Below are 27,214 nucleotides of genomic sequence, written 5' to 3'. Positions count from 1 at the left end.
AAAATCATATTCATAATCATTATCATCATCAAGAAAATAATTTAGAAAACAAAAAATGAATTGGTAGACTGAAACAAAATCATAACCATCACATCAAACTAACTGCTAATGGCCTAAACACCATCTACTGATAGAGATTAACAGAATGTGTTTTAAAAAAAACTTAGCTTTATGCTTACCACAATAGAACTTAAAATATAGGTTAAAACTTAATTGACAGAAAAAGATGTACAATTCAAACAGTAATAATAATAATGCTAGAGTCTTTATATTAACATCAAATAAAATCAATTTCAAAACAAAATACATTTCCAGAAATAATAATGCTGAAGATGTCAAAGGTATCTTAACTGAACAAATGTTTGAAATACAAGAAGCACCTGTCTGGTGGCAAGCCAGCATGTGTGCAGTCCTTAAGAAGGAGTCCAGGCTTCTCCAGCCTTTCTATCTGTCCCAGAGGTTCTTCAACCAGCCAAGGGTGCTGGTCTCCTACCTAGGACCCAGGAACTGACACACCGGGTCTGTGGCTCTCAACCCACCCACTACCCAGAGAGGGTGCCCACCCAAACAATCTCCCTTTTTCTCTAAATCCCCTCACAGGAGCACAAGTCCTGACCCAATTGCTTTTCTTTCCATTTTTCCCAATTATGTGCATATCCATCTTATAGCCTTGGTTGTACAGAAGTCCTTATGCCAGCGTAAGGACAATATGGCATAGTCTTTATGCCATCCTAGTATGTGTGATCTGGTTTCAATATAGTTTTTTTTAAATTGGAGTATGGTTGATTTAAAATGTGTGTTGGTTTCTGCTGTGCAACAAAATGAGTCAGTTATATGTATACATATATCCACTCTTTTTTAGATTCTGTTCCCATGTAGGTCATTACAGAGTATTTAGTAGAGTTCCCTGTGCTATGGGTAGATCTTTATTAGTTATCTATTTTATGTATGGGGGTTTCAATATAGTTTTGATTTGCATTTCCCTAATGAGTGATGAAGTTGTGCTTCTTTTCATGGGTTTCTTACAATTTTTATATCTTCTTTGTAAACATAACTATTCAAATCCTTTGGTAATTTTCCCACTTTACCAAGGTATAACTGGCAAATAAAATTGTATATATGTTAAAAAAAAAAAAGCCATGCTGCATTATAACTCAATTCTTGTGCCTTCCATTTCAGTGTCTTCCACAACAATCTATTTTAGAGTATAGACAATGGAAAAATGTGGGAAAAAAATCATGGCATGGAATGATAGAATCTGGACATCTTAACCAAATCTATAGATATCTGTCTATAGAGGACAAGAACTTTAAAACCACAAGAGATAGAAAAGAGGAAACTATGATTATGGGCTTATTCTGTTCTGTTCTAACCAGCTGAATTAATCTGACACATAGCAGTGGTTGAAAAGATCCACTGCCCTGAAAAAATACAACTGACCCCTGAACAACATGGGGGATAGGGGTGCTGACCCTTCAGATAGTCGAAAATCTGAGTATAATTTATAGTCAGCCCTTCTTATCTGTGGCTCCTCCATATCTTCAGATCCTCCATATCTGTAATTCTGCATCTGAAGACTCAACCAACTGCAGATTGTGTAGTACAATATTATTTACTATTGAAAAAAATCCACTTATAAGTGGACCTGCATAGTTCAAACCTATGCTGTTCAAGGATCAACTGTACCATGAACTTTATAGATTCTCTTGTTATGATTACTTAGGAAACACTTTCCATGTATCCCTTTCTCACCACTAGTGAGTTAACAGCCAAATTCTGTTTTCTTCTTCTTCTCTTTCACTTAAAAAAAATATATATATATACATATATATAACATATACATATATACATACATATATACACTGATGTATGCTAATTTTGGTTAGTCATTTGTGGTCTATTCAGATGTGGTAGCATTATCTTGAGATTCTGGTACTTTATGTACACAATCTCCTTGGAAAGATCCAAGGTAAATCTTGGATTATATTAATTCATTATTATAGTGAATTTCCTAGGTGACTGAGTAGAATTTTATAATTATATTTCACATATTTATATTTACATTTAATTAAAATTTTTCCTCTTAAATGGAAGCTAGTATAGAAATAAAAATGCAGTAAAATTTCTATTTAAAATATTTTGTTGTTCTATTGACTTAATAAAATCCTATTTCTGATATAAACAATAATGTATAATTTCCTTCTCATTCTCTCTCTGTAGTCAAGCCTATGTGTAAACATTATGTATATGTATTTATAATTAATCACAAAAGGTAGTTGAGCTTTCTGAACAACTATTTCTTTGTATCAAATCATCAAGATAAATTTCAATCTTTTAATGAGCTTCTTTTCAAAGTGATCTAGTAACTTAAAGAAACTAGATGATTTGAGGGGCTACTACGTGATAGACATGCATTTATTCCTTCAACAAACACTTACTAAGTCTCTATGAATCCAGCCCTGTCCTAGGTACTGGAAGGTAGAGAGATAAACCAGAGGGCCATGCCTCTGCTATGATGGGGCTTACTTTCTATAGGGAGACAGAGAAACGGGGGTGGGGGGGAGGGGGGAGTTGGGGAGAGAGAGAGAAAGAAAGAGAGAGAGGGAGAGGAGGGAAGGGAAGGGAAGAAAGGGAAGTATTTAAAGTTTGTAGATATTAGCATATAGATGGTATTTAAAACCACAGATAATCTAGGGAGACAATGTAAGTAATGAAAAGAAAAGTCTAAAGATTAAGCCCAGGACACTGAAACTTTTAACTGTTGGACAAGGAGAAGGACTCAGCCAAGAAGTCTAAAAAATTAGTGGCCAGAATGGAAGAGAAATACAAACAGCATATGTTACTGCAAAAGTCAAGTGAAGAAAATGTTTCTTAAGGAGAAGTGATTGGCTGTCAAATGTTTCCCTGAGAGGCTTAGTAAGATGAGGACTGAGAAAGGACCAACTAGCAACATGGTGGTCACTGTTAACTTGAGTGGCATGGAGGGAATGGATGTTCAGCTGGATAGAAGTGAATGTGAGGTCAGGAAGTAGAAACGATGAATATTTAAAACACAAATCTGTGCCAGATGTATGTGGGGATAGATAAGTGGATACGAAAAGGTCCTTGTCTTCAAAGAGGGCCCTTGTACCTATAAGATAAACCTTTTATCAACAATCTCTGGAAAACACTCTTTGATACAAAACAGGGTTACATTTATATTAATATATACTCTATAAAGACCTGTTACTGTATTGCAGGAAAAAGTTTAACTAAATAACATCTTTTATTAAGGACACAAAATCTTCAATCAAAAGTTTTATCATCAGATTTTCAGGTTGTTTGTGTACAAACTAAAAATAGAGTTTACACATCATTCCACAAATTAAAATGCTCAAACATCAGTGTTCAGAATATGACTATTCAAAAAAGAATTTGTAGACATTTTCTTTGTCCTATTTTCAAAATCTTCTGAGACAGAATAGATAGCTACTACATATAGTATGTGTGAACTGAATAAGGTAAATGTGACCTTTGCAACAAAAAGGTCTGAGATTTTATCTAATTCTAGGCATGCTGAATGAATAGTTTAGAATAATGCACTACTGTCATCAAATCATATCTTCATATACATGTGTAATCCATTTTGCATAATGGTTTCAGCTCAGTGTGTATGTAATTACATTGTAAAGCACACTAAGAGCTGCTGCTGAGTTGAAATTTTTCTTTTGTCATTTAAGGAAATGAATAGAAAACACAGTCTTGTGAACATCAAAGTACTTTTTGAGACAATTAAATCTCATCAAAGAGGTCTCCTGGACTACTGTTTCTTAGAGTTTCTAAAGACATGTTTTCAGCTGGGCTGTGATCCTTTTTCAGCATCTCAGGTAGTGGAGGATCAAGCCTGGAGTAAAAAGAAAAATCAAGACAATTTTATTTTGAAAAACTACATACAGAGTAAAAGAAAATTAAGAGATACATAAGTGAAATAAAAGTTAAACCCTGCTTCCAAACTGCTGCATTAACATAAAGAGAGATGAAAGGCATTTAATTTCTTTAACTGCTTTGGAATTAATCTGCCTCTATTCTGAGCTAACGAATATTCAAGGGCCTACAACAATATTCATACTTAAGGTCAAGAAATAAAATATCCTCTGTGCTGTACTTTTATGCCAAGATACTGAAGATTTCTCAAGCCATTTCTTTAATAATTCCATCACAATTTACACTTTCCTTCGGCTCCCTTAAGTTCTAACTATTAACATTCATTTGAATCTCAACAGCAGGAAGTTCTGATCACATAAATTTCTTTTAGTGGTCATTTGATTGTAAGTGTGTATATAATGACTTCACGTTTTTAGCAGTTGCTGATGAAATGCTGTTGGTCCACATTCTTTTACTGAATCTACATATCTTCATTTAGTAAGTAAATTTATTCAGTTTCAGTACTGTAGTTACTACATCAATGGACTGATCTCTATATTTATGTAAATGTTCTCTGAGTCCTAGGATAAAAGGCATGATCACTAATGGATAATTGGTGTTTCAAAAATGGTGAGCTGGAGGGTAACAGAGCTCAGTCAGAAGAAGGCCCTAGGAATGTATATTTATACCCTTGTATAAACCTGGTCTGAATCAACCCAGTAATACTCAGTAAAATGCCCATATTTCCAACTACAAAGGCAGAAGCATCATAGCAGTTTGGTACAGCTAAAAAAGAATAGGACTTGAGGGACCTCCCTGGTGGGTCAGTGGTTAAGAAGCCACCTGCCAATGCAGGGGACACGGGTTTGATCCCTGGTCTGGGAAGACCCCACATGCCGTGGAACGACTAAGCCCGTGTGCCACAACTACTGAGCCTGTGCTCTAGAGCCCGTGACCCACAACTACTGAGCCCGCATGCCACAACTACTGAAGCCCATGTGCCTAGAGCCCATGCTCCGCAACAAGAGAAGCCACCGCAATGAGAAGCCTGTGCACCACAACGAAGAGTAGTCTCTGCTCGACGCAACTAGGGAAAGCCTGCGTGCAGGGATGAAGACCCAACACAGCCACACACACACACAAAAAGAATAGGACTTGAAGTCAGGACACATAGGGTTTAAATCTAGGTCTATTTCTTATTAGCCGTGTGACTTTAGGCAAGTTATTTAACCTAACCGGACTTCTGTTCTCTCACCTCAGAGGTGGTCTAAAGATTAAATGAGATGTTATAAATGAAAGTGCTTGTAAATTCCCACAAAACATTTGGAAACTATTATTATTAGCTCCTAATATTGCATAAATTACAAAAGAGCTCCTGCTAATAGTTTCTTTAATTTAAAAGACTAATCAACTAAAGATCCCCAAATGTTATGTTTAGATTATGAGTACTTCCAAAAGCCTGTACCCATACTTAGTTGCACAGATTATTAAAAATGAATCCACCACAGGGTCCTCCTTGGCCTCATGACTGCATACAATTAACCACGGTTGGCTGCTACTAGGCCTGGGACATGTTCTGTCTTATCCTGAGCAAGCCAAGTTCAGATAACATAACCCTCACAGGAATGCGGAGGTGCTATGCATTAATGCATTGTCAAGATGACAAGTACTACCCTCTGGGAGTTTCAATGCTAAAATTAACAATAAATACTGACATAATTACTGTAACATGTAATTAAATATCTAAAAATATATTCCATAGAAGGAGAAAATGATACAGTACAGAAGTATAATTATTACATGTATAAGTTTTCAATGTCAACTCAAAACACATTATACATCTTAGAATTGCTTTTTCTCCTCCTAGCAAAAGACAGAATTGAATTATTTCAATTAAAAAGCCAGATATGGAAAAACCTCTGTAATTTCATTCGTCGTCTAGACACTGTACAACCAGAACACAAAGAGTGATCAGTTTAGTTAAAAAAAAATCAGCATATGACAAAAGGACCACTCTGAAGTGACAAGTCTGAAGGGAGTAGATCCCTGGTTCTCCATTTAAGATTCCCATCTTTTTCTAAAGTCATGGGGAGCCTAAGATATAGATTTTGACTCTTTTGTTCTTAGTGTCTAGTACATAATGGGTGTTCAATGAAAGCTGTTCCATGAATGGAGATCATTGTTCTACAGCTTTCATATCTGTGGTAAGTCAACAGAGTAAATTTAAAACTCTCCCCACAACCAAAAAAATAGTTTAATCATTTTTATAAGTAATAAATGTTTATTGTAAGACTTTATAAAACTCCTGAAAAACATGAAGAAAGTTAAAATGTCCATCATCCTACTTTGTATCATTTGTATTTTCATGTCTTTTTTTTTTACAAATATGAGATTATATATATAATTTTGCAGCTTGATGCCTTTACTCTAAAATATATTAGAAATGTCTTTGCATGTTGAAAAATATATTTAGATCTATACTCATCATTAATTTTAATTTGTTTAAACTAAGAATACACTGATGACTATTTGGGTTGGTTCCATTTCTTAGTGCTCTTACAAACAACACAATGATCAATAACCTTATACCTATATCTTAGTATATTTATCATATTATTTTTTCACGAGCACGCTTATTCCAAGCATTCATGCTTAGAGGTGAAATTTGAAAGCAAATAACTCAGAAACCTGTACCTGAAGTCTTAATAGAAAGTGAGCTAAAGAAGCAACTTCAAACTTGGGAGTTCCTCTCTTTCTAACTAAGTTACAACCACTAGTTATGGACCACTATAAATTCTAAATCTTCCATGAAGACTTTTTTTCTTTTTCCTTTTTTTTTTTTTAAACTTTCCACATTGAAGCTGATTTTCATTTTCTCTAATCATTTAAAGTACCGAATGTTTGCACCCAATATTTCAATACTAGTTTTGCCTTTAATCAATATTTAAGTATGTACTATGATCAGCTCATTGTGTTAGGGAAATATAACAAATGTGATAAAGGTAACACATAATTTCTGCCCTCAGGAATCTTTCAGTTAAACTTTTTACTTTCTCTAATTTTTTTCAAATATGTTTTTTCACCCTAAACATTTTATAAGTAGCTTTAAGGCAATGACTGTGTAATATAATTTGTTCACAGTGATATATCCCTTTAGGAATTTCTATAAACATTAAATCAGTATATAGGATTCAAGTAGACTTTTAGATAGTTTTTATGGACAACATGGTTCAAAAGGAAGAATCCTGATCCAAGGTTAGGCAATCTTTATTTATGCTTCACCACGTTCAGATTTTGGTCAGGTGGCAGCACCTTTCTGGATCTCTGTCTTGATTTAAGCTGTAGAAAGTTAAGGTTACTATAAATGATCTTGGAAGTTCTTTCAGTCCCTAAATTCTGAGACAGTTATACTCAAATAGACTACTTTGCAAAATACAGGCTCTCAATAAATACCTGTGGAATAAATGAAAAAAGGTGAATTAAAAAGGAAAGGTTAATGAGAGAATAAGAAATTGTCTTTGTAGAGTTAAAGGCTAAAGTATAAGGATTTTTCAAATAAAGTGAATAAATGAAACTTCTCCAGATGACAGCCTTATTAAAAAATGGCTTATAGTCTCAATAATTTGCAGAGAGTTTTATGTTTTATTACTTGATTTCACACTGCATTAAAACACACACACACACACACACACACTCTATAACTTGAATCAAAACTGCATTACCACCATCTAATTAACAGTAAATAGTGTAGATCAGAAGTTAGATTTGTCAAAAGAAATATCTCATCCTGGGAAAGTTTCTCTAAAATGTTAGAATGAATGATTGACTTCTAATTTTCTGAGAGTTAAATTATCAACATCTTTTAAAATGATTATTTCCAGTTATTGGCTCATTTTGTAAAGACATTTTCTCAGCCATGTTTAATATTGGTATTACCATGGCTGGAGTATCAACCTTTTCTTATTTAAATGAGAATCATTAGTATTGTTTGGAGTGAATTACTTGCATTTTATAACATATTCTGAAAATAATATTTCTGAAAAATGTCAAGGTGCCAGTCTGAGCAGACTGAGAGGTCCAGGAAAAGGTGTAATGATTGATGGCACTGTGACACTTGAAAAATCATCTTCCTTTGACTATGACACACAAGCAATGGTTCTAAAGTCAAAAACCAAAAGTCAATTTGTATGTGGCTTAACTATATCTCTACCTACACATACAATTCAATTCCAGGTGAATTAAATGAGAAAAGGCAAAATTTTAAAGCATTTAGAAGAAAATAGAGGAGAATTTCTTTAGGATCTTAGGATAGAAAGTTTTTTTTAAGGCGGAAAGTGAAACCATAAAGGTAAAGATAGATAAATTCAGTTACATTAGAAGTAAGTACTCCTATTCATCAATAGACATCTTAAAGACAGTGAAAAGACAAGTCCCAAACTGAGAGGAAATACTGCAACATATGCTACTAACAAAGGATTATCTAAAGAATTCCTACAAACGATTTTTAAAAACCCAACATTATTAAAAAATATATGCCAAAGACTTCAGGAACTTCCAAGAAGAGGGAACAGTGAGGGCGAATAAGCATATGATAATTAGCTCAACTTCATTAGAAACCAAGGAAGTGCAAATAAAAACCAGTATGAAGTATTTTATACCAGATTAGCAAAAATGAAAATGTCCAACAATAGCAAAGATCACAGAGAACATGAAATGACAAGATGAATTACTACTGGCTGGAGTATAAACATTTGAAACTACTTTAGATAACAATTTGGCAATAACTGTCCATGTACATGAAGATTTATGTACTTATAACTAGGAATTCCACTTCTAGTTACATACTCCAGGAAATATTTGCATATGTGTGTCAGGAGATATGTGCACAAATGTTCACAGGTGCATTATTTATAATAGTGAAAAACTGAAAACTACCCAAATGTCTCTCCACAGGATGGGCAAGTAAATTATGGAATTTTCACACCATGGACTATGATGCAGCTACACACATGCACGAATCTCAAACATGATGATGAGCAAAAAAGCAAGGCACAGGGCTTCCCTGGTGGCGCAGTGGTTGAGAGTCCGCCTGGCGACGCAGGGGACACGGGTTCGTGCCCCGGTCCGGGAAGATCCCACGTGCCGCAGAACGGCTGGGCCCGTGAGCCATGGCCGCTGAGCCTGCGCGTCCGGAGCCTGTGCTCCGCAACGGGAGAGGCCACAGCAGTGACAGGCCCACGTACCACAAAAAACAAACAAACAAACAAAAACACAAACAAAAAAAAAGCAAGGCACAAAATAATACACAATATGATTCTATTTACTTAAAGTCAAAAACATGCAAAACTATATAATATTACTCTTTGAACACTGATGTGTGTGTGTGTGTGTGTGTGTGTGTGTGTGTGTGTGTATCTGTGTATGTACATAATAGTTCTGGATCTTATTTGCTCTTCCAAGACAATGCTCTCAGATTTCTGAGTCTTGTAACTTTGGCAACTGTGAAGATGGTTTTACAGAAGGGGCAGGTTGAGTACTATGCATAAAGGGTTCCATTTCAGATACAACGGGTGACTCTGAAGTGACCGCAGGATATCTAAATGGAGATAGATGTTGAGTAGGTAAATGCTTGTATAGATGTAGAGCTCAGGAGAGATGACTGGACTACATGTACAGAGATAGCAGTCACTACCATTACTACTGGCCACTAAAGACAAATGAGTTGAAGAGATCTTCAAATGAGTTGAAGAAACTCCCAGAGAGAGTCTACCAGAGAAAAAACGTTTAATATAGAATCCTGGGAAATGTTAAAATTACAGGGGCAGATGGAAAGAGAGAGAAATGAATAAAAGGAGACTGAAATAGAATGATTCAAGAGATATGGGGAGAACCAGGGAAGAGAGTTGTTGTGGCGGCCAAGAACCAAGTTTATTTTGTGTGCCCACAGCTTGTGCTACTCCCATTTGCCACCCAAATGCTGGCTTTCTATACAACTTTGACTGCTGAATCTGTAAACGCATGTTAGGTAAATTATTTTCACCCACTAAGAATTATATGGAGCTGAGAAGAATAAGCTGGAAGGATGCTGCTATGCTTGTGATTCGTTACAGACAAGAAGAACAGGGAATGTTTTCTTTGGGAGGAAGAAAGTCTTAAACCCTTGGACTGCAGCCGTCAGAGCAAAAATCTAGCAAAATGGTCAATGGTCAACTCCTGCCTGGCCACCAAAGCAGAGCATTTTTAAGTAGCTCTTTCTCTCACATTAGGATAAAATATATTTTATATATATATATGTATATAGATAGATAGATAGACAGAGTGGGAGAGAGAGACAGAGACAGATAGAGACAGAAAGAGAGAGAGAAAGAGAGCTTTGTTTTACTAGCAACTTCCCTGGCATCTATCCACCTCACCTCTGACTTTCTCCTGGGACTGGGGTAGAGGTCAGATGTGTGGCAAGAGATGAAGATGAGAGATGAGGTAAGGGCAATGTATTAGGAGAGAAACAGACCCGAACATTGGTTGAGACATACATTATTTGGTAATAATAAAAGCCAAATATCTAATGGTTTGTTTTTTAGGATGTAACAAATCAAACCTTCATCAAAATGACCACAAAAACAGCCAAGTCAGAGTATTATGTACTTGTTACTATTAAATAACTAGACAGCTATTGAACTGGCCTTAACAGAGTTCTCATTATGGAACAAACTCAATCAGAGAAACACCTTTTAAGTTGAAAAGTTATAAATAATGGGCTTAAAGATTTGACATCACCAACATTACCACTGTATTTTCAAATTAAATTTTAGTATTTAAAAAAATATTTGAACTTTGAATAAATGGGAAAATAGCTACACATTTCTAGTTGACCATATAAAAACCAAAAGCATCTCCTAAATAAATTAACAGACTGAAGTCATCAGGATTCAGTAAAACAAGTGAATTCCAAACATTGTCTGGAATTCAATAGGCCTAGACAGCATTTCACTAGTCTGAGAAAATGAAAAGAAGTTGAAACTTTCTTTCTGGTAACCAAAATGGCAAATAAATAAATTGTGTTAGTTATTTTCAACTAAATTCCTAAATTTTTTTTTAATGAATATTCTTTTGCTGTTTAACTTTATCAAGAACAAGAATAAAATGGAAATAGGCTTTTGAAATAAGTAATTTTGAATAAAACATAGAATAGAGAATTATGAAGAGTAAATATACAATGTTAAAATGCACTTACATGCTTTATAGATATTGGGAAAGAATAATTATAAAATTTCCCTGTAAAATATTCATATTATGGGTTTGAAAATAAGATTCTCTAGTTCTATCCAAGTTAACATTTAAAGTTACAAACATTAGGATCAATATGTCCATAATCCACAAGGATGCCAAAATTTATGTAGGAATTTCATAATAATAAATTGGAAGATTTTGTCATTCTTACTCTACTTTATTTAGATAAATAACATTACTGTGGTAATTCATTAGATCAGCAATATCAAAGCCCATACATGCTTTAAAAACTCAATACCTGAAAAACCCTATGTTAAACTTCCCGCATCCCTTGCAAGTTTTGAAACGGTATAGGTGACATTTGCTACTGGTGATCTGTGCCCATAAAAGCAGAAAACTGTCATCTTAATAAAAAATGCTTTTCCACAACTTTATTTTTAAGACAGGCCATTGCTCTTTGCTACTTGGTGTGCTACAAATGAAGCCTCCCTCACTAGATTAGAAGCTTCTCAAGTAGAATGACTCTGCTTTATACGACCTGGATCATAAACGTTCCAATGATTGCATGTATTAATTAATGAACAAATGATTGAATGAATGAAGTAGACAGTATTAACAAGAAGCCTCAATAAAGTTAAGCAACCTGCCCAAAGCCACACAGCCAGTAAACATGAACGTGAGCAGGCAGGCAAGTCAACAGTGAAGCCAGGGTATTAGCCTAGGTTTCCCTCACTCCGAAATCCATACCCTTCTTACTACAGCAGTATATGGGAGTCACTAATTCTTATTTCTACTGCAGAGAAAGGCAACTTGGTGCTGTGCAGTGTGTCTGAAAAAGTAATTCCATGAGACACTCTAAAAAATAAAATCTGCAGTCTAAAATGTTTGGAAAGTATTTATTTTTCTCCATTAAGTCCTCTAAGTGTTTCATGTGCATATTATACATTTAAAGCTATTAAAGTCATTCCATAAACTTGTTAAATTATTAAGTAAAACAAAAGCAAGGTGCAGGAGAGTGTGTGTAGAAAATTAGACTGTATATATATATATATATATATATACACACACACACACAAATATATGTACAAATTTATATGTGTGTGTGTATGTGTGCATTTATATGTATATAGAATATCAGGATATCTCTGGAAGGATTCACAAGAAACCAGCAATGGTCGACTCTGGAGAGAGGAGCTTTGGCTGAAGGCCAGGGATAATTTTTGCTGGATAGTCTCTTAAACTGTTGAGATTTAAAAAACAATTTATGCACAGATTATATCTTTTTAAAGTGCTTTAAGAAAAAAATAGCTTGTTTATCCTCAGTTTTACAAATGAATTTGGCAGTCAAAGCCTCTGTTCTCACTGTCTCTCAATTACTAATATCCCAAGAAACGAGTGTTTCTAGAACAGCCTGCATTGCTTGCTTTCCTGAGAATATAATACCTACTAGCCTGAACCCAAAAATGTAGTGGTCCAATGAAGGAAAATAAAAGCACAGAAAAAAAAAAAAAAAAAAAGAACTCTACTTCAGGCTACCAAGAGAAGCGTAAAAAACATGGGCAGAAAATAATACCCAGCCATGGAGGTTAGTGACTTCTAATGATCCAGGAACCAGGAGTGATATAGTTTCACCACAATGTGGGACCAGCTGTTGGTTTCCTGCTGCTGCTGTAACAAATTACCATAACATAGCAGCTTAAAACAACACAAATTCATTACCTTACAGTTCTGGAGGTCGGCAATCTGACCCACGTCTCACTGGGCTAAAATGCAGGTGTTGGCAGAGCTGTGCTCCTCTCTGGAAGCTCTAGTGGAGAAACTTCCAGAGGCTACTCCCCTCCTCCATTTTCAAAGCCGGCAATGGCAGGTGGACACCTTCTCACATCACATCACTCTGAGCCGGCTTCCTTTGTCACATCTTTCTCTGACTCTCCTTCTGCCTCTCTCTTCCTTTGTGATACAATGCACCCACCCGGATAATCTAGGATAATTTAGCTACTTTTATGGTCAGCTAATTAGCAACTTTAATCCATCTGCAACCTTAATGTCCTTTTGCCATGTGCTCTAACATAGTCTCAGGTTCCAGGAATTAAGACTTTGACATCCTTTTTTTGGTGGCAGGGGGTGGGGAACGCAGTATTCTGCCTACTGCTCCAGCCTTAACTTGGTTAGGGCTCAACTGTAATCTATCAGTTTAAATGTTTCAGGATCACTTAACAGAGAAACAGGCTTTGAGTAAGAGCAGGACCCACAAGGCCCAGAGCTAAAAGAAACCTTCAAGCTGGCTGGAGGAGGCATCTGCAAAGTCTGTGCAATATGACCTGAAACTCAAAAGAATCCACACTGGGGCTTCTTATCTAGAGATGAACTGAACCAGAATCATTGAGATAGGCTGTCAACTACATCATCCATCACCTACCGTGTCTACTATTTACTGAGTGCTTACCGAGGGTCAGAGACTGTGCAAGATGCTTGGGATATAAAGTGAACAAACAAACGGTCCAAGGCAGAGGTAACCCTGAGCGGCTGAGCTCCCCTGAACATACACTAACTACAACCCTTGTCTAGGGGATAACACAGAGACTGTTTCACTATGACAGCTCTAACGAGTGAGGCTCTACAGACAATGCTACCTTCATGGGTGTGTTACTGTGCTGTCAGTCACCCAAGGCCACAAGCTTAGAGGGGCCTCATCACTGCTTTAATGTTCTGTTGTCACTGTCTTGAAATTCTTAATAATTTTGAACAAAAGGCTCTGCATTTTCATTTTACACTGGTCCTGCAAATTATTGTAGTGTGTCCAGACCACGCACTTTCAGTGACCTTCATACACCAGACCCAAACTGAACCTAAACAATTGCTCAATTGCTCACACTTATTCTGGACCAATAAACAATGGGACTTTTTTTTTTAAACTAATTATGTACTGATGTATGGACTCATTCTGTCCTATTCAGAATGGAGTTTTGATCCTTAATTAGCCTAACCACCAGTAAACCTCCTTTTTAACACTTGAAAAGCACTTGCTTTTTCTCTTCAGGGAAATACTTGGTGAATTTTTTCACTGGTAATTTTTTTTTTGACCTGTAAATAAATAAGAATGAATGTAGTTTCCCGGCAAATAAATACTCTGCTTTGTTAGGCTTCTCCTTCTCCTCCCTTGCCTTCTCTCTCTCTCTCTCTCTTAAAGCTCCACTGTCTTTTGTTTTATAGTAAGAGGATTCAGTTTCTATTTTAATTAACAGATTTTTCCATTATTTTAGTCCTTGCTAGTGGACTTGATTCTTGGTGTTCTCAAAACTACCCACTCTAATTAATTCCTTGGCTCACAAAGCAGCAAACCTCTCATCAGTGCCATCCTGTGCTGTGGCCTACCTATCTCTTTCCCTTTCGATTTGTTGAGTATCAGTCTGCCCCAAATCCTTCCTGAATATTTTCCTAGCTTTTCATGGAATGGGTGACCAAGGATCATGTGGCAGTCAGACATTAAAAGAAGACAGACTACTTTGTAACACCACCAACATGATAGAACTTTTAGATAAAATGAGTATCATATAACTGATACATAAAATGAACAAACAAAAAACATCTCTTCACAAAGCATACTAACTCAATGTGGTATTATTGGCAAATGTAAAGACAGTCTCTGCTCAAATTCTGGGAGATGTTCTGTCTTAAAGAAACATGCCAGAAAGGAGTCAGAGCACTGCAAGAAGGCAGATGGAAACAATCTACAAAATTCTGTGGATTTTGATTTTGAATTAAAAAGATTAAATTTTTCAGTTGACTTTAAAAATATAACCAAAGTGTAAAGTAAAACCAAGTTGTATAGAATGTTTTTAAAGCAAATCACTATACCTCACAACTGGCGGCAAGTCACTGTGAGATAAGGCAGTATAAGCCATGGAGGATTCAGTCTATATGCTCAGAATGACTGGAGAAAGACCTATCTAACCTTTTTGCCCTGGAAAAGTTTATTACATGTATGGTTTTATGATTTCAATAAAAGTTCAAATGTCACTGCTAAACTGCAATCCAATCCACACAAAAAGATGTTGACTGCAGTTGTGTGTTATGTTCAGATAACTATCTTTACTAAGTGCACTATATACCTTTCTCATTGTGATATCTTTATGATTACATAAATTACCATTTTTTTCAAGATTTTTTACTGAACTAATGTTTATTTTGAGGAAGTAGAGTAAGTGCTACATATGGTTCCATTAGTGTATTAAGTGGTACAGTTTGGTCTCATTCTTTTAAATGTCCCATTGCAATCTATGTCTTAAAAAATGTAAAAATAATATTATTTAGTCATAATTCTCCAAAATTCATAGTGGAGGAAGCTTTTACATGGCACTGAACTATCATTAACAAATGTAATGAGATCAGTGTCTTGTAAAGGCATTGGTTTGATTTGCCAAAATGCAGGACTGGCTGTAGCACTTAATTATTAAGGCTGGAACAGACACATTCAGTAAATAACTGATCAGCAATTTAAATAACCACTGTTACCTAACTGGTCTTATTTTGCTACTATAAGAAAGCTATATATCTCAGCTTTGATCATCTGCCATCTGAACTGTACAATTATTGACATTTCTCCTTGCCTTTTATTGTTTTCTCCTTCAGCCCATCTTCCAACTGCTGCAAATGCTTTCTACAACACAAGTCTGATTATTACTTTGTACTCCTACAAGGCTGTGGTTGAAACTCCCTTGGCATAGCAAAAAAAAAAAAAAAATCACAAAATTTCTAGCTTCATGTCTGCCTTTCTGGTTCTAGCTATCCAATGCTCTTCCACACCAAACTTCTTGTCATCCACCAAATGCATCATTCTGTCTTCATTGCCATTCTTTTCCATACAGTTCCCTCAGCTTGAGGACTCTTTCTCCTGCCTTCTTTACTTAGCAGGCTCCTACTCATCATTAAAAGCCAAGTTCAGATGTCACTGCTTCTGGGAAACCCTCCTAGGCAGAGGAATTAATTATCTCCTATTCTCCCATAGTACATCTTAAATCAAGCAGCTCTTTGTTCCTATACCTATTGCTGTGTAATAAACGACCCTAAACTTAGTGGCACAAAACAATGACAATTTTATTATGTTCATACTTTCCATGAATCTCACAGGGCACAGTGAGGATGGCTTGTCATTGTGCCATGGTATCCGGGCCTTAACTGGGGATACCAGAAAAACTGGGGCTGACATGATGGCTGGGAGCTGGAATCCTCTGAAAAGCTCATTCACTCGTATCTGGTGCTTGGCTGGGAACCTTGAAAGAGTAGGACTGGCTCCTGGAGACTCTTCAGTGGCTTGGCTTCCTTACAGCCTGGCAGCCTAGGATAGTCAGACTTTTTACATGAAAGCTTAGGGCTGTAAGCATGAGGTGCCTTTGTTGACTTAGCCTCTCTGCAAATCACAGAGCATCACTTCTCCTGCATTCTACTGTTTACAAAAGAGTCAAAAGCCCACCTAGATACAAGGGGAGGGGATATAGAAACCACTTCTCAAAGGAAGGAATATCAACCTCAGACTTTAATTCTGCACATCTTTGTCACTTATATTGTAAGCAATCAGAGAACAAGGACTATGATTTAGAATTACTGTTTCTTTCAGAATCTGGCACAATTCCTAGAATAATGAACTATGTGCACTGAAACTGACTAAGAAGTGTCTTATTGAGGGTGTTTGCCTTTTTTCTCTAAGAGCTGAGTATGAAAAAGCTATAGCTAGTTTCATATACAATTTACACAGAATAAAAACCATTCCAGATCAGAAGGGCAACTATATTTTTAGAAATGCAATCACATAAAATTTATACTTCAGCAAGGAAATTTTAATTTCTGACAACTTTTGCTGGCCACTAGTTAGCTCACTTTCCATCATGAAGTAACTTAAATTATTTACTTTTCCAAGTAGTTTTGGATGTTTATAAATCTATATGCTTACAAGTTCGCACAATACCATTAGTTTAGTTATGCTCCACTTCACTGGAATGTTTGGGAAGGGAGATCTATGGTTAAATGAATGGTGTTTCAATCCTCATGGCTAAAAGCCTCACTAGCAAATGCTGGTCAACTTCTAAATAAACACGCACTCAGAATCCAACTACTAGAAGGATCTAGGTAGTTGGATTTTCTATTAACTTAAGTTTCATTAAGTTATTATTATTATTATTTAAGCTTTAGGAGTGTTAGTTAATTTAAACCTCTTCTGTCTGGTTATTGAGAAACAACAACAGTAAGAAGCAATCACACTTTCATTACTAATGCAAGTAAAAGTCAGAAGTGAAATAAAATCTTCATCTCCAAACATCCTTTATTCTGAGAAGAAATGTGACCCCTGTTAGCAACACGGAATTACCACCAACAATCTCACCTTCAATGACCAATGAAGAAGAAGAATCAGATTTCAAAAATCAGAAACCATAAACAGAAATTAAATGTTAAACCAAGAAATTCTAACACTTGTTTGGAATTAGGAAAGCTGTCACCCATAAATTCACATGCAGCCCCAAAAGACAACCATGAAAATTGAACAGGCTATAACCATGCATGGAAAATATTCAGGTAGATTCTACAGTCTGATCATAATTTCCCTTAAAATATATATAACCTCCAAAGTCCCCTCAAAATGTTACTAGGCCTTTGTGGATGGGTAATCAGAGAAAATCTTAAATCATTTAAATTGCTGTCTACAGTGCATTCTTTTACTGCTTTCTGTAAAAATAGGCCCGCTTATCATACTGCAAAAGAAGAAAGATATTTGACATTTCCTAATCTATCACTGGACACCTTTCTATAACTAAGAAATTTGGAAGTGACTAGAAGGACCACCTAAAAATTCCATTTTTAAGAGTATTAAGTTTCCAGAAGGCAGGAACCATGCTTATCTTTGTATAGTTTAACCACATATAGGAGATTTACAACTTAGGAAAGAATTGTTCTTAATAGAGTTTGTTTTTAAACAAACTTAGGATACATTTTTTAGAAATGTTATAAATAATAGATTTTCTCAGATCGTTCCACTAAGACTATTTAGCCTATGATATAGACAAACTATTAGAAAGTATTAATGATGAGAACTAGTGGTCAACATAATTATAAGAATCTGTTTTTCATACATTCCTTACTTCAAGCAATATTTTCTCAGTATAAGGCACTGTGCCAGCTTCTGAGATGAACAAATAAAACATAATCCCAGACTTTGAAAATCTCACAGTCCAGTTGAACAAAAATGTATTTGAATAATTAAATATAACATGTGTGATGAAGTATGTACAAAGTATTGATTTATAAGATTAAAAAAATATTTTACTTTCCAAATCTAGATGTCAGGAACACATCTGTGCTTATGGAAGGCTTATTTGTATTTGCAGTTGTACACATAAAAATTAACATGTTACACATTTTGATGTTTACTACATGGTAATTTCCCATAACTCTTGAAGAGATACTTGATTATTAACGATTAAAAGTAATTTTTACTCACAATAGCAATGACTGTTTTCTTTCCTTAAGCAACTTTCCTCATAAAGAAAATGGAATTGATTGCTGTATCAGAACACTGAATATTTTTTTTTTCTTTTTTGTTTTGTTTTTTGCAGTACGCAGGCCTCTCACTGTTGTGGCCTCTTCCGTTGCGGAGCACAGGCTCCGGACGCGCAGGCCCAGCGGCCATGGCTCACGGGCCCAGCCGCTCTGCAGCATGTGGGATCTTCCCGGACCGGGGCACGAACCCGTGTCCCCTGCATCGGCAGGCGGACTCTCAACCACTGCGCCACCAGGGAAGCCCAGAACACTGAATATTTAAGGGAAACATTTATTTATATTCATGAGAATTTTATTAAAATAATGATAGACACTATCCAGACAAACCCAATCCAAATAGCCAACATTTAGGTCGGATGGGGTTAAAAGGCTATTTCCACATCTGAATTTCCCTTATAGGTCCAAAATTCTAGTATTGTATTTTCAGGATAGAAGAGACTAGTGTAACTTTTAGGTTTCATCCAAAGTTATGAATCTAAATTTTCTGTATAACCTTCTCTCCCTAACTTATTTTGGGTGTTGAATCATAATAAAAAAAAATTCCTTAGCATGAAATTGTTACTTCTTAAACATTTGGTAAAAAGAAATAATGAAGTTTCCTAATCATTTCTTAAGAAGACTTAGGCTTCAAATATAGAAATTCTAAAATCCTGTAACAATCCTAGTAGATGCAAGCAACAAAAAATTATTTATTTGGGGGTATATAAAGTAATATATATGCCTATTACAAAGACTTCAAAAATTTCATCAAAATAGAATAAAATAAAGATTATCCTCTGTCTATTCACCTGTTGATATTTTAGTGTATATCTTTTTTGAATTTATATACATGATATTATATATACAAAGTCTTTTTAAAATAACTATACTATGAAAAGTACTTTTTATTATATTTTTCTTAAAAGTTAATTGAGGAATACCTCTCTTTGTCAACAATTATGGGTCTACATAATCATTTTTAATGGCCTCATAGTATTCCATCACACTGAGCTACCTTAAAATTATAACTAATCTTGATCCATAGACAAATACTAGAAATAATTTAAATACTTGTTGTAAATTACATTTCAATGAACATCCTTAAATATACTCTAAGTAATGTTAAGACAACAGGTCTATTTAATTCTAATTGAAAATGGTTGACTATAAGACTATAGTTCCTGAAATTTCTTACTCTTAGGAATGCTAAGGGGAAAAGTACAGCTCACAACGAAGAAAGTAGCATATATGTATTTTAACTACCTGGAAATCAAATTATTTTTAGATGAAAGGTCTATTTTAAGAACAAACACAGTAACAACACATATAAACCTGGAAAAAAATAGTGATTAAAACCTGGGAAAGTGGGACTTTCCTGGTGGCGCAGTGGTTAAGAATCCGCCTGCTGATGCAGGGAACATGGGTTCGAGCCCTGGTCTGGTAAGATCCCACATGCCATGGAGCAACTAAGCCCATGTGCCACAACTACTGAGCCTGCACTCTAGAGCCCATGAGCTACAACTACTGAAGCCCATGCTCCTAAAGCCTGTGCTACGCAACAAGAGAAGCCACCACAATGAGAAGCCCCTCACACTACAATGAAGAGTGGCCCCCCCTCACCGCAACTAGAGAAAGCCTGCACGCGGCAATGAAGACACAATGCAGCCAAAAATAAATAAATAAATAAATTTATTAAAAAAAGAAAAAAAAAACCTGGGAAAGTGAAGAGAGTACTCATTAAAATAAAATAAATAAAATATTACCAACATAGAAAATAGTTAGAAATTCTTTGTTTCTCATTGAAGACCACCCTCACTTTGCTTCTAAGTCAAAAGGTTTTGCTATTGGACTTCAGAGGTGGACCGCATAAATATTATATACTGACTGCTATTTTTATTTATTTTTCTTGGGGAAATTAGATTAGGTCATCTGACCTATTACAGAAGATAAGTGTTTTGTGTCTGCTAGTTGACGTGTGGGCCAAACTCTCTTTCTTAAACATGAAATAAATGGTTATTATCAATTTGGAGACAAGGCAAAGAGTTTTTTCACAGAATTCAGGGAGAGTCAGAGCATACAATGTTTCTGAGCCTCGTGTGCAGAGGATAAGTAAAAGGACAAAAAACAAAGGTGACAACTCATTGAAAAGTTTTTTATTCATTGAGATATTGATATTTTAATTCAAGTATACATAATCATGCTCTGATGTCACTCTGCCACATATGTAACTGAAGAGAATAATTTAAGACAGAAAAAGATAACTTTTTTAGAAGAGAAACTTGACCTTTCTTGGTACAAATAAGAATCCCACCTGGAAGTTTTAGATCTTCCAACACAGTCTGAAGCTACCCTCCCTGTCTTGTTTTTTTTCAAATTCAATATTCAAAATTCTGTTGAAAGTCTATTCAAAGTTGCTAACCTATCACTGAGAACAACAGCTAACACTTGTTAAATGTTCTCCTTATGCCAGGTACTGTGTTAAATTCCTGATTCATGTAATTGTCACGATAATCTTATGTCCTGTATGGTCTCTGTTTTCCAGATGCGAAACCAAAAGTTTAGATATTTGAGCAACTCACCCAAGTTCTCACAATTCATAAATGGCCAATGCAAGACTTGAACCCAGGCCTGCTGGCCTCCTCCATGCTTTTAACCAGTGCCTCTTTCCCTTTTTCCCTTTGCCTCAGATGTCTTTTCCTTCATTATTACATGCCCACATTATACTTAATGTTGAAGGCTCAGCTAAAATTCTACACCTTCATGAAACTTGCCCTGAACTCTGCCTCTTTGAAATCTCATATCACACATCACTACAGAATTATTCTAACATAAAGTAAACTAATTCTGCTCAAAACAACATAGCTTTATGTGTTACCTGGTTAATTATAATGTGTGAAATTGAAAGCAGGGCCATTTACAGCAAATATTTCTTGAAGCGCAAAAAGGTGTTTACAGTCAGATTATAAGCTCTATTTTTCCTTAAAGTCCTTAACATCACCATCTTAATGGACAAATACTTAATAAACATTTGAGAGTGAATTATGCTTTACTGGACATTGTCTGCATAATAGTCAATTGACATGGTCACTGCCCTCTTTGACCTTAAAATCTAAAACAGATGTCATGGTATAAACAAACATAGAAAGAGATAAAGGTGCTCACATACATCTGTTCAACAACTGAAATACACTGCATGAAATATTTACATTATGTTCTAGTCACAGTGCAAGTGGGGTGTGTGTGTGTGTGTGTGTGTGTGTGTGTGTGTGTGTAGAAGGCTGAAGTGTTCATATTCAGGGTTGAGGTAAGGATTTTTCAAACACAGGTTTTGTCTCTATAAGAAAGAAGGCAATGGCTCACATCTGGGAGACTGGGACTTTATTAGAAGAATACAGATGTCAATCACCACAGGATAACCACTGTACACATGTGAACCAGATGCTTCCATGTAAAATAACCCAGGGTGTTTCACAGATGAATCACTGAAAATGTAATTACACATTGGTCCTAGTTTATTGGTAACAGGTTCACTTATGTGGAAGCCATATGGTACTATCCATCCTGAAGTAGTGGAAAATACAAAAATGGGTACTTTGAGATGTTAAAATATAAACTCTTCTTCTGCTGCTTTGCTATATTATCCTTGTGGTGAGGTAAGTGATGATTATATGTGTTCAGTCAAATATCTTCGGGACAGATGTCTATTGCTGCATTTTATTAGTAAAGATTGTGCCAATAAAGTTTACATTATATCCTCTCCTTTTCAAAGGATTTTACTTCAACAGAAAATAAAATGTTTAGTGGCCGTACAACTCCTATAGATCTAATTAATGATTGTTAGGGTAAGTATTCATGTACAGTACCTCAGAATGTGAGCTCAGAATTAAACTACTACAAATGTTTTCTTTTGCATATAGTTTAAATGTTGATTCAATATATATGGATTCGTTGCAGATAAACAAAACCCATGTAAAAGCTGTCAGGAATCATCTATGTTTTACAACATTGATTCTCTGAGCTCCAAGGGTCACTAGTCTGTGTTTCATAAAGCTGTCTACCTATTTACATAATCGATTGCTTGTTTTCTTCATGTGTCAAGAGCACCATCTGACAAGTAGAGATGGACCTCTCTAGTTAACAGCAAAGCCTTTTAAGAGTTTAATTTTCTTTTTCGAGGAGACACTTTAAAACAAAGAAAATCAGCATGCCAAAGTCTACTTCTATGGAACACTTTGGTTAGGAAACTATATACGAGGTGGGCACACAGCATCAAAGGTATCTAGAATATTGTATCCAACCATCCCTGTTGTAGTTTAAGGCTGAGGTAGAAACAGTTGTAAGTATTCTCAAATAACCTGGGCCCTTGGGACATAATACTGAGCTGTATTTTAATGCTTTAGCCCCAGGGTTTTCTTTTATTGTTTGACTACATAGTCAAAAATGTCCTGGCAGATTGATTTGCTGTGTCTTCCCCTTTCTCTCCAGCATGAAAAGGGAAAACTCAAACCTGTTACCTTAAATTACTCAGTATTTTCAATAACTTAAAAATAGTTTTATGTAATATTTGATACATACTATATAAATACATATAAAAATCATCATAATAAATCAAACTAATGCATTGTTATAGCTTAATTTAAGAATACAAAATTACTAATATTGTTACATCCAACATGTTCCTTCCCCAACCTTATCCCCTGGCCTCCCCACAGAGTTATAACTGTATCCTATATTATGTGTTAATCATTCCTTTGCCATAAAAGGAGAGTTTTATTACACATGTACAGATTCCTAAATGATGTATAAATCCTACTTTATTTTTGAGCTTTATAAAAATGGAATCACACTATTGCTAGCCTTCTGTGACTTGCTTCTTTCACTCAACATTAAGTAACTATGATTCCTCCATCTCATTCATTTCACTGTTGTATATTATATTGTGTGATTTTATATACATATGCATACATATTATAGTTGTGTATGTACACACATTATCTATCTATCTATCTATTATCTATCTATCTAATACAAACAACACTGCTATGAACATTCGTATATGAAATTTTTAGAGCACATAACACTAGAATTTCTCTTTGGTAATATGTCTAGAATCTAAATTTCTAGGTCATACTGTATGTGAATGTTTTAACCTTTTTACAGAACAAATTGTTTTTCAAAGTGTTTGCTCTAATTTCCATTGCTATTAGCAGTGTTTAAGAGTTCCTGTTGATCAATTCCTCTCCAACACTTGGTACCGTCAGAACTTTAAATTTTTGCCAAAACGATGTTAAATGGTATCTCTCTGTAGCATGTTAATTTTATTTTTGAGGTTGAAAGAAAAAGTTGAAGGAACAGTATTATTTGAAAATAAGTTGCCAATGTGTTGCCTCTGCTACCTCACTACTTTAGTGAGTATTTGGTGAGCACAAATGTCCTTGTAAACATTTTCCTACCTAACCACAATATAACCATAGAAATCAGAAAATCAGCACTGACACATTACTGCCATCTAATCCTCAGTCTCCATTCAGGTTCCAAGAGTCCCAACAATATCCTTTCTAACAAAAGGATCCAGTCCAAAATCACACATTACTTTAGTAATCACATCTCTTTAGACTCCTTTCTCAGTTCCTCAGTCATTTCTTGAGGTAATTTTGACAAGTATTGGCCAGTTATATTGTAGAATGTACTCAATTTGAATTTGCCTGATTTTTTTCTCGTGGTTTGCTTCAAGTTATGGACCTTTGGCAGGACAATGACAGAAGTGCTGCTGTGCTCTTCTTATCGCATCTGCTCAGGTGGTGTATGATTTCAGTTTGTACCGTTACTGATGCTGTTCACTTTGATCACAAGGTAGTGTCTGCCATGCTTCTCTACTATAAAGTTTCTTGTTCCCCCTTTGTCATTAATGTGTTTTATGAAGCAATAATGAAGGTGACCATATTTTCATGTTTGAAAGCTATTTGTGCATATCTTCTCTGAAATGCTTGCTTAAGTCTTTGGCCCATTTTTCTAATGCTGCCTGCCTTTTACTTTGCTGATTTAGGAGGAGAACACAAATTCTTTTCCAATTATATAGGTTACAAATATTTTATCTTGGTATGTAGTTTGTCATTTTCCTTATGATATCTTTTGAACAGAAGCTCTTTATTTTAATGTGGTGAAATTAATATAGCTTTTCTTCTATGGGTTACACTCTTTCAGCCTTATTTAAGAAACTCTTCCTCCAGACCTTAAAAATATTCTCCTGTGTTTTCTTCCAAAATTTTAAACTATTGCCCTTTATATTCACATTTTTAATCCATTGGAAATTTATTTTCATGGAGGTGTGACGAGGGAATTAAATTTCATTATTTTTCAAAGAGAAAACCAACTGTCCTAGTAAATAGTTGATCTTTTCCCTAGTGAACTATATTACTACTTAGTCGCATACAAAATCTGTATATAAGCATGAGTGTACTGTTAGACTCTAGTTTACACAACTGTCTATGTCAGTGTCAATATCATACTTTACTACTTACTCTTCTTCTATTACAAGTCATGATATTTGGTATAGAAAGTTCCCCCATTTTATTCTTCTTCAGCACTACTTTTGGCTATTCTTAGCCTTTTGTTCTGTGTAAATTTCAGAAACAACTTGCCAAAATTTTGTTGGGATATTAATTAGAAATGTAGTGAATCTACAGGCAATTTTGAGAGAACTGAAATTTTTATGATAGTGAATCCTCCTATCCTTCAAAGTTTAAAATTTGCTCCACCTTTTAATAATTTAATCCTTGTTTTTTTTTTTTTTTAGCGGCACACGGGCCTCTCACTGTTGTGGCCTCTCCCGTTGCAGAGCACAGGCTCCGGACGCGCAGGCTCAGCGGCCATCGCTCACGGGCCTAGCCGCTCCGCGGCATGTGGGATCTTCCCGGACCGGGGCACGAACCCGTATCCCCTGAATCGCCAGGCGGACTCTCAACCACTGCGCCACCAGGGAAGCCCCTAATCCTTGTATGTTTTGAATTACATTTTCTAATTATTTTTTTCTAATTATTTGATGCTAGTGTATAAAATTCAATTGTAGATTGCTTTTAGATTGTCTATGTAGTCAGTCATAGGAACTATGAGTATTGAAAACTGTCTTTCTTTCCAAGATTTATACATTTTATTTCTTTTTGTGCTCTTCATGCATTGGCTAGGATCTCCAATACAATATTGAATTGAAGTAGTGATCGTGGGAATCTTGATCTGAAAAAATGCTTCTATTTCTCATGAGCTCTTGTTAGGTACGTAAGGAAATTCCTATAAATCCTAATTTTCAAGGAAATGTTACGCTTGGGTGGTGAATTTCATTAAATTTCTATGCACCAATTGAGTTGATCATATGTTTTTTCTCCTTTTATCTACTAATGTGATACATTATAATTATTCCTTCTGGAAATAAACCCAACTTTTTCATCATATATTTTTTATGCTTAAAATATGCATCGCTAGATTTAGTTTTCTAATACCAGTCAGGATTTTTCTTTTCCACCTATATTCAGGAATAATATGGGTCTGTAATTTTCTGTGTCGAGCTGTTACTTTTTTTTTTTGGTTCCAGAACTGAGGTTATGTTAGCTTTATAGAATGAGTTGGGAGTGTTCTCCCATTCACTTTGCCAGAAAAGTTTGATAATATTAAAATGACTCGTTCCTTGCAAAATCTGAGGACCTTCCTCCAGAGAGGATTTGTGTTTATTTCTAATGAGAGCAGGGGGTACTACCCCTGGGTGCTCAGGGCCTAATGTAGTCTTTCAGTGGCTGCATTCAATCAGCATGTTTATCTCAGGGCAGCACAATTTTTCAGTTTCTTTACTGCTTGTAGCAAGGTGCCTGCTTTGGCTTCAGCTTGCTGTTTTGGTCTTGAAGATTCTTATAATTTTAATCTCATTTTTGTGTGCACTAGAAAAAATATGTATATTCATAATTCAGCATTTTACATTTTAGTGGATCTCAGAATGTCTAGTTTGCCATAATATCAGAGAAAGATCCAGTGATTTCAGTTTGACAGTAAGTAATGTCTTGTCATGGAAGAGGTACCTAGTTTGGAGTCAGATAAAGCTGGATTAAAATCTTGGATCTTCCACCTTAGTTATCATGTGATTTTGAGGAAATCTGAACTTTTCTGAGCTTGTCTCCTCTTCAAACTGGGGACTAACCCCTACAAAATATAACTATAACTGATATTTACTGAACACTAAGAGTCAAACACTCTTACAGGTACTTATAGGTATTAACCCATTTAATCTTTACAACAGCCCTGTGAAGTATTATTATTATCATCACCTTTGCATAGTTGTGTAAAATTAAAGGGTGTTAAGTAACTTGCCCAAGGCCATAAAACTAATAAGTGGAGGAGACAGGAGTCAAACCTAAAGTCTGACTCTGCTGTTAAAACAAACACTGTGCTATAATTTGAAGCATTAAATCATTCAAATTATGTAAAAAGTTTGCCACGGTACTTGGCACATAATAAGTACTTTAATAGCCAAATAATAATAATAATAACAACAATAATAATATAA

The 27,214-nt window shown here is 35.4% G+C and overlaps 1 protein-coding gene across 4 annotated transcripts in view; it reads right to left on the bottom strand.

The window, feature by feature from the left end:
• Nucleotides 1–238: 238 nt before the first annotated feature.
• Nucleotides 239–27,214, bottom strand: part of XRCC4 (X-ray repair cross complementing 4) — a 263,958-nt gene continuing 236,982 nt past the window's right edge. For 3 of the 4 annotated variants that reach the window (XM_022593335.3, XM_022593327.2, XM_022593342.2), the window contains exon 8: nucleotides 239–3,883. In XM_022593335.3, coding sequence (XP_022449043.1) covers nucleotides 3,772–3,883 — 112 coding nt within the window. In that variant the 3' untranslated portion in view covers nucleotides 239–3,771. The remainder of the gene's footprint in view (nucleotides 3,884–27,214) is intronic. The other variant, XR_016392716.1, reaches the window with a different exon arrangement.

Source organism: Delphinapterus leucas, chromosome 3 (genome assembly GCF_059928025.1).
Source record: "Delphinapterus leucas isolate spDelLeu-1000000601 "Yukka" chromosome 3, BTC_Dleu_Yukka2, whole genome shotgun sequence".
Classification (NCBI taxonomy): Eukaryota; Metazoa; Chordata; class Mammalia; order Artiodactyla; family Monodontidae; genus Delphinapterus; species Delphinapterus leucas.
The sequence above is the reverse complement of the archived record's forward strand: the minus strand, read 5'-3'. Positions and strand labels throughout refer to the sequence as shown.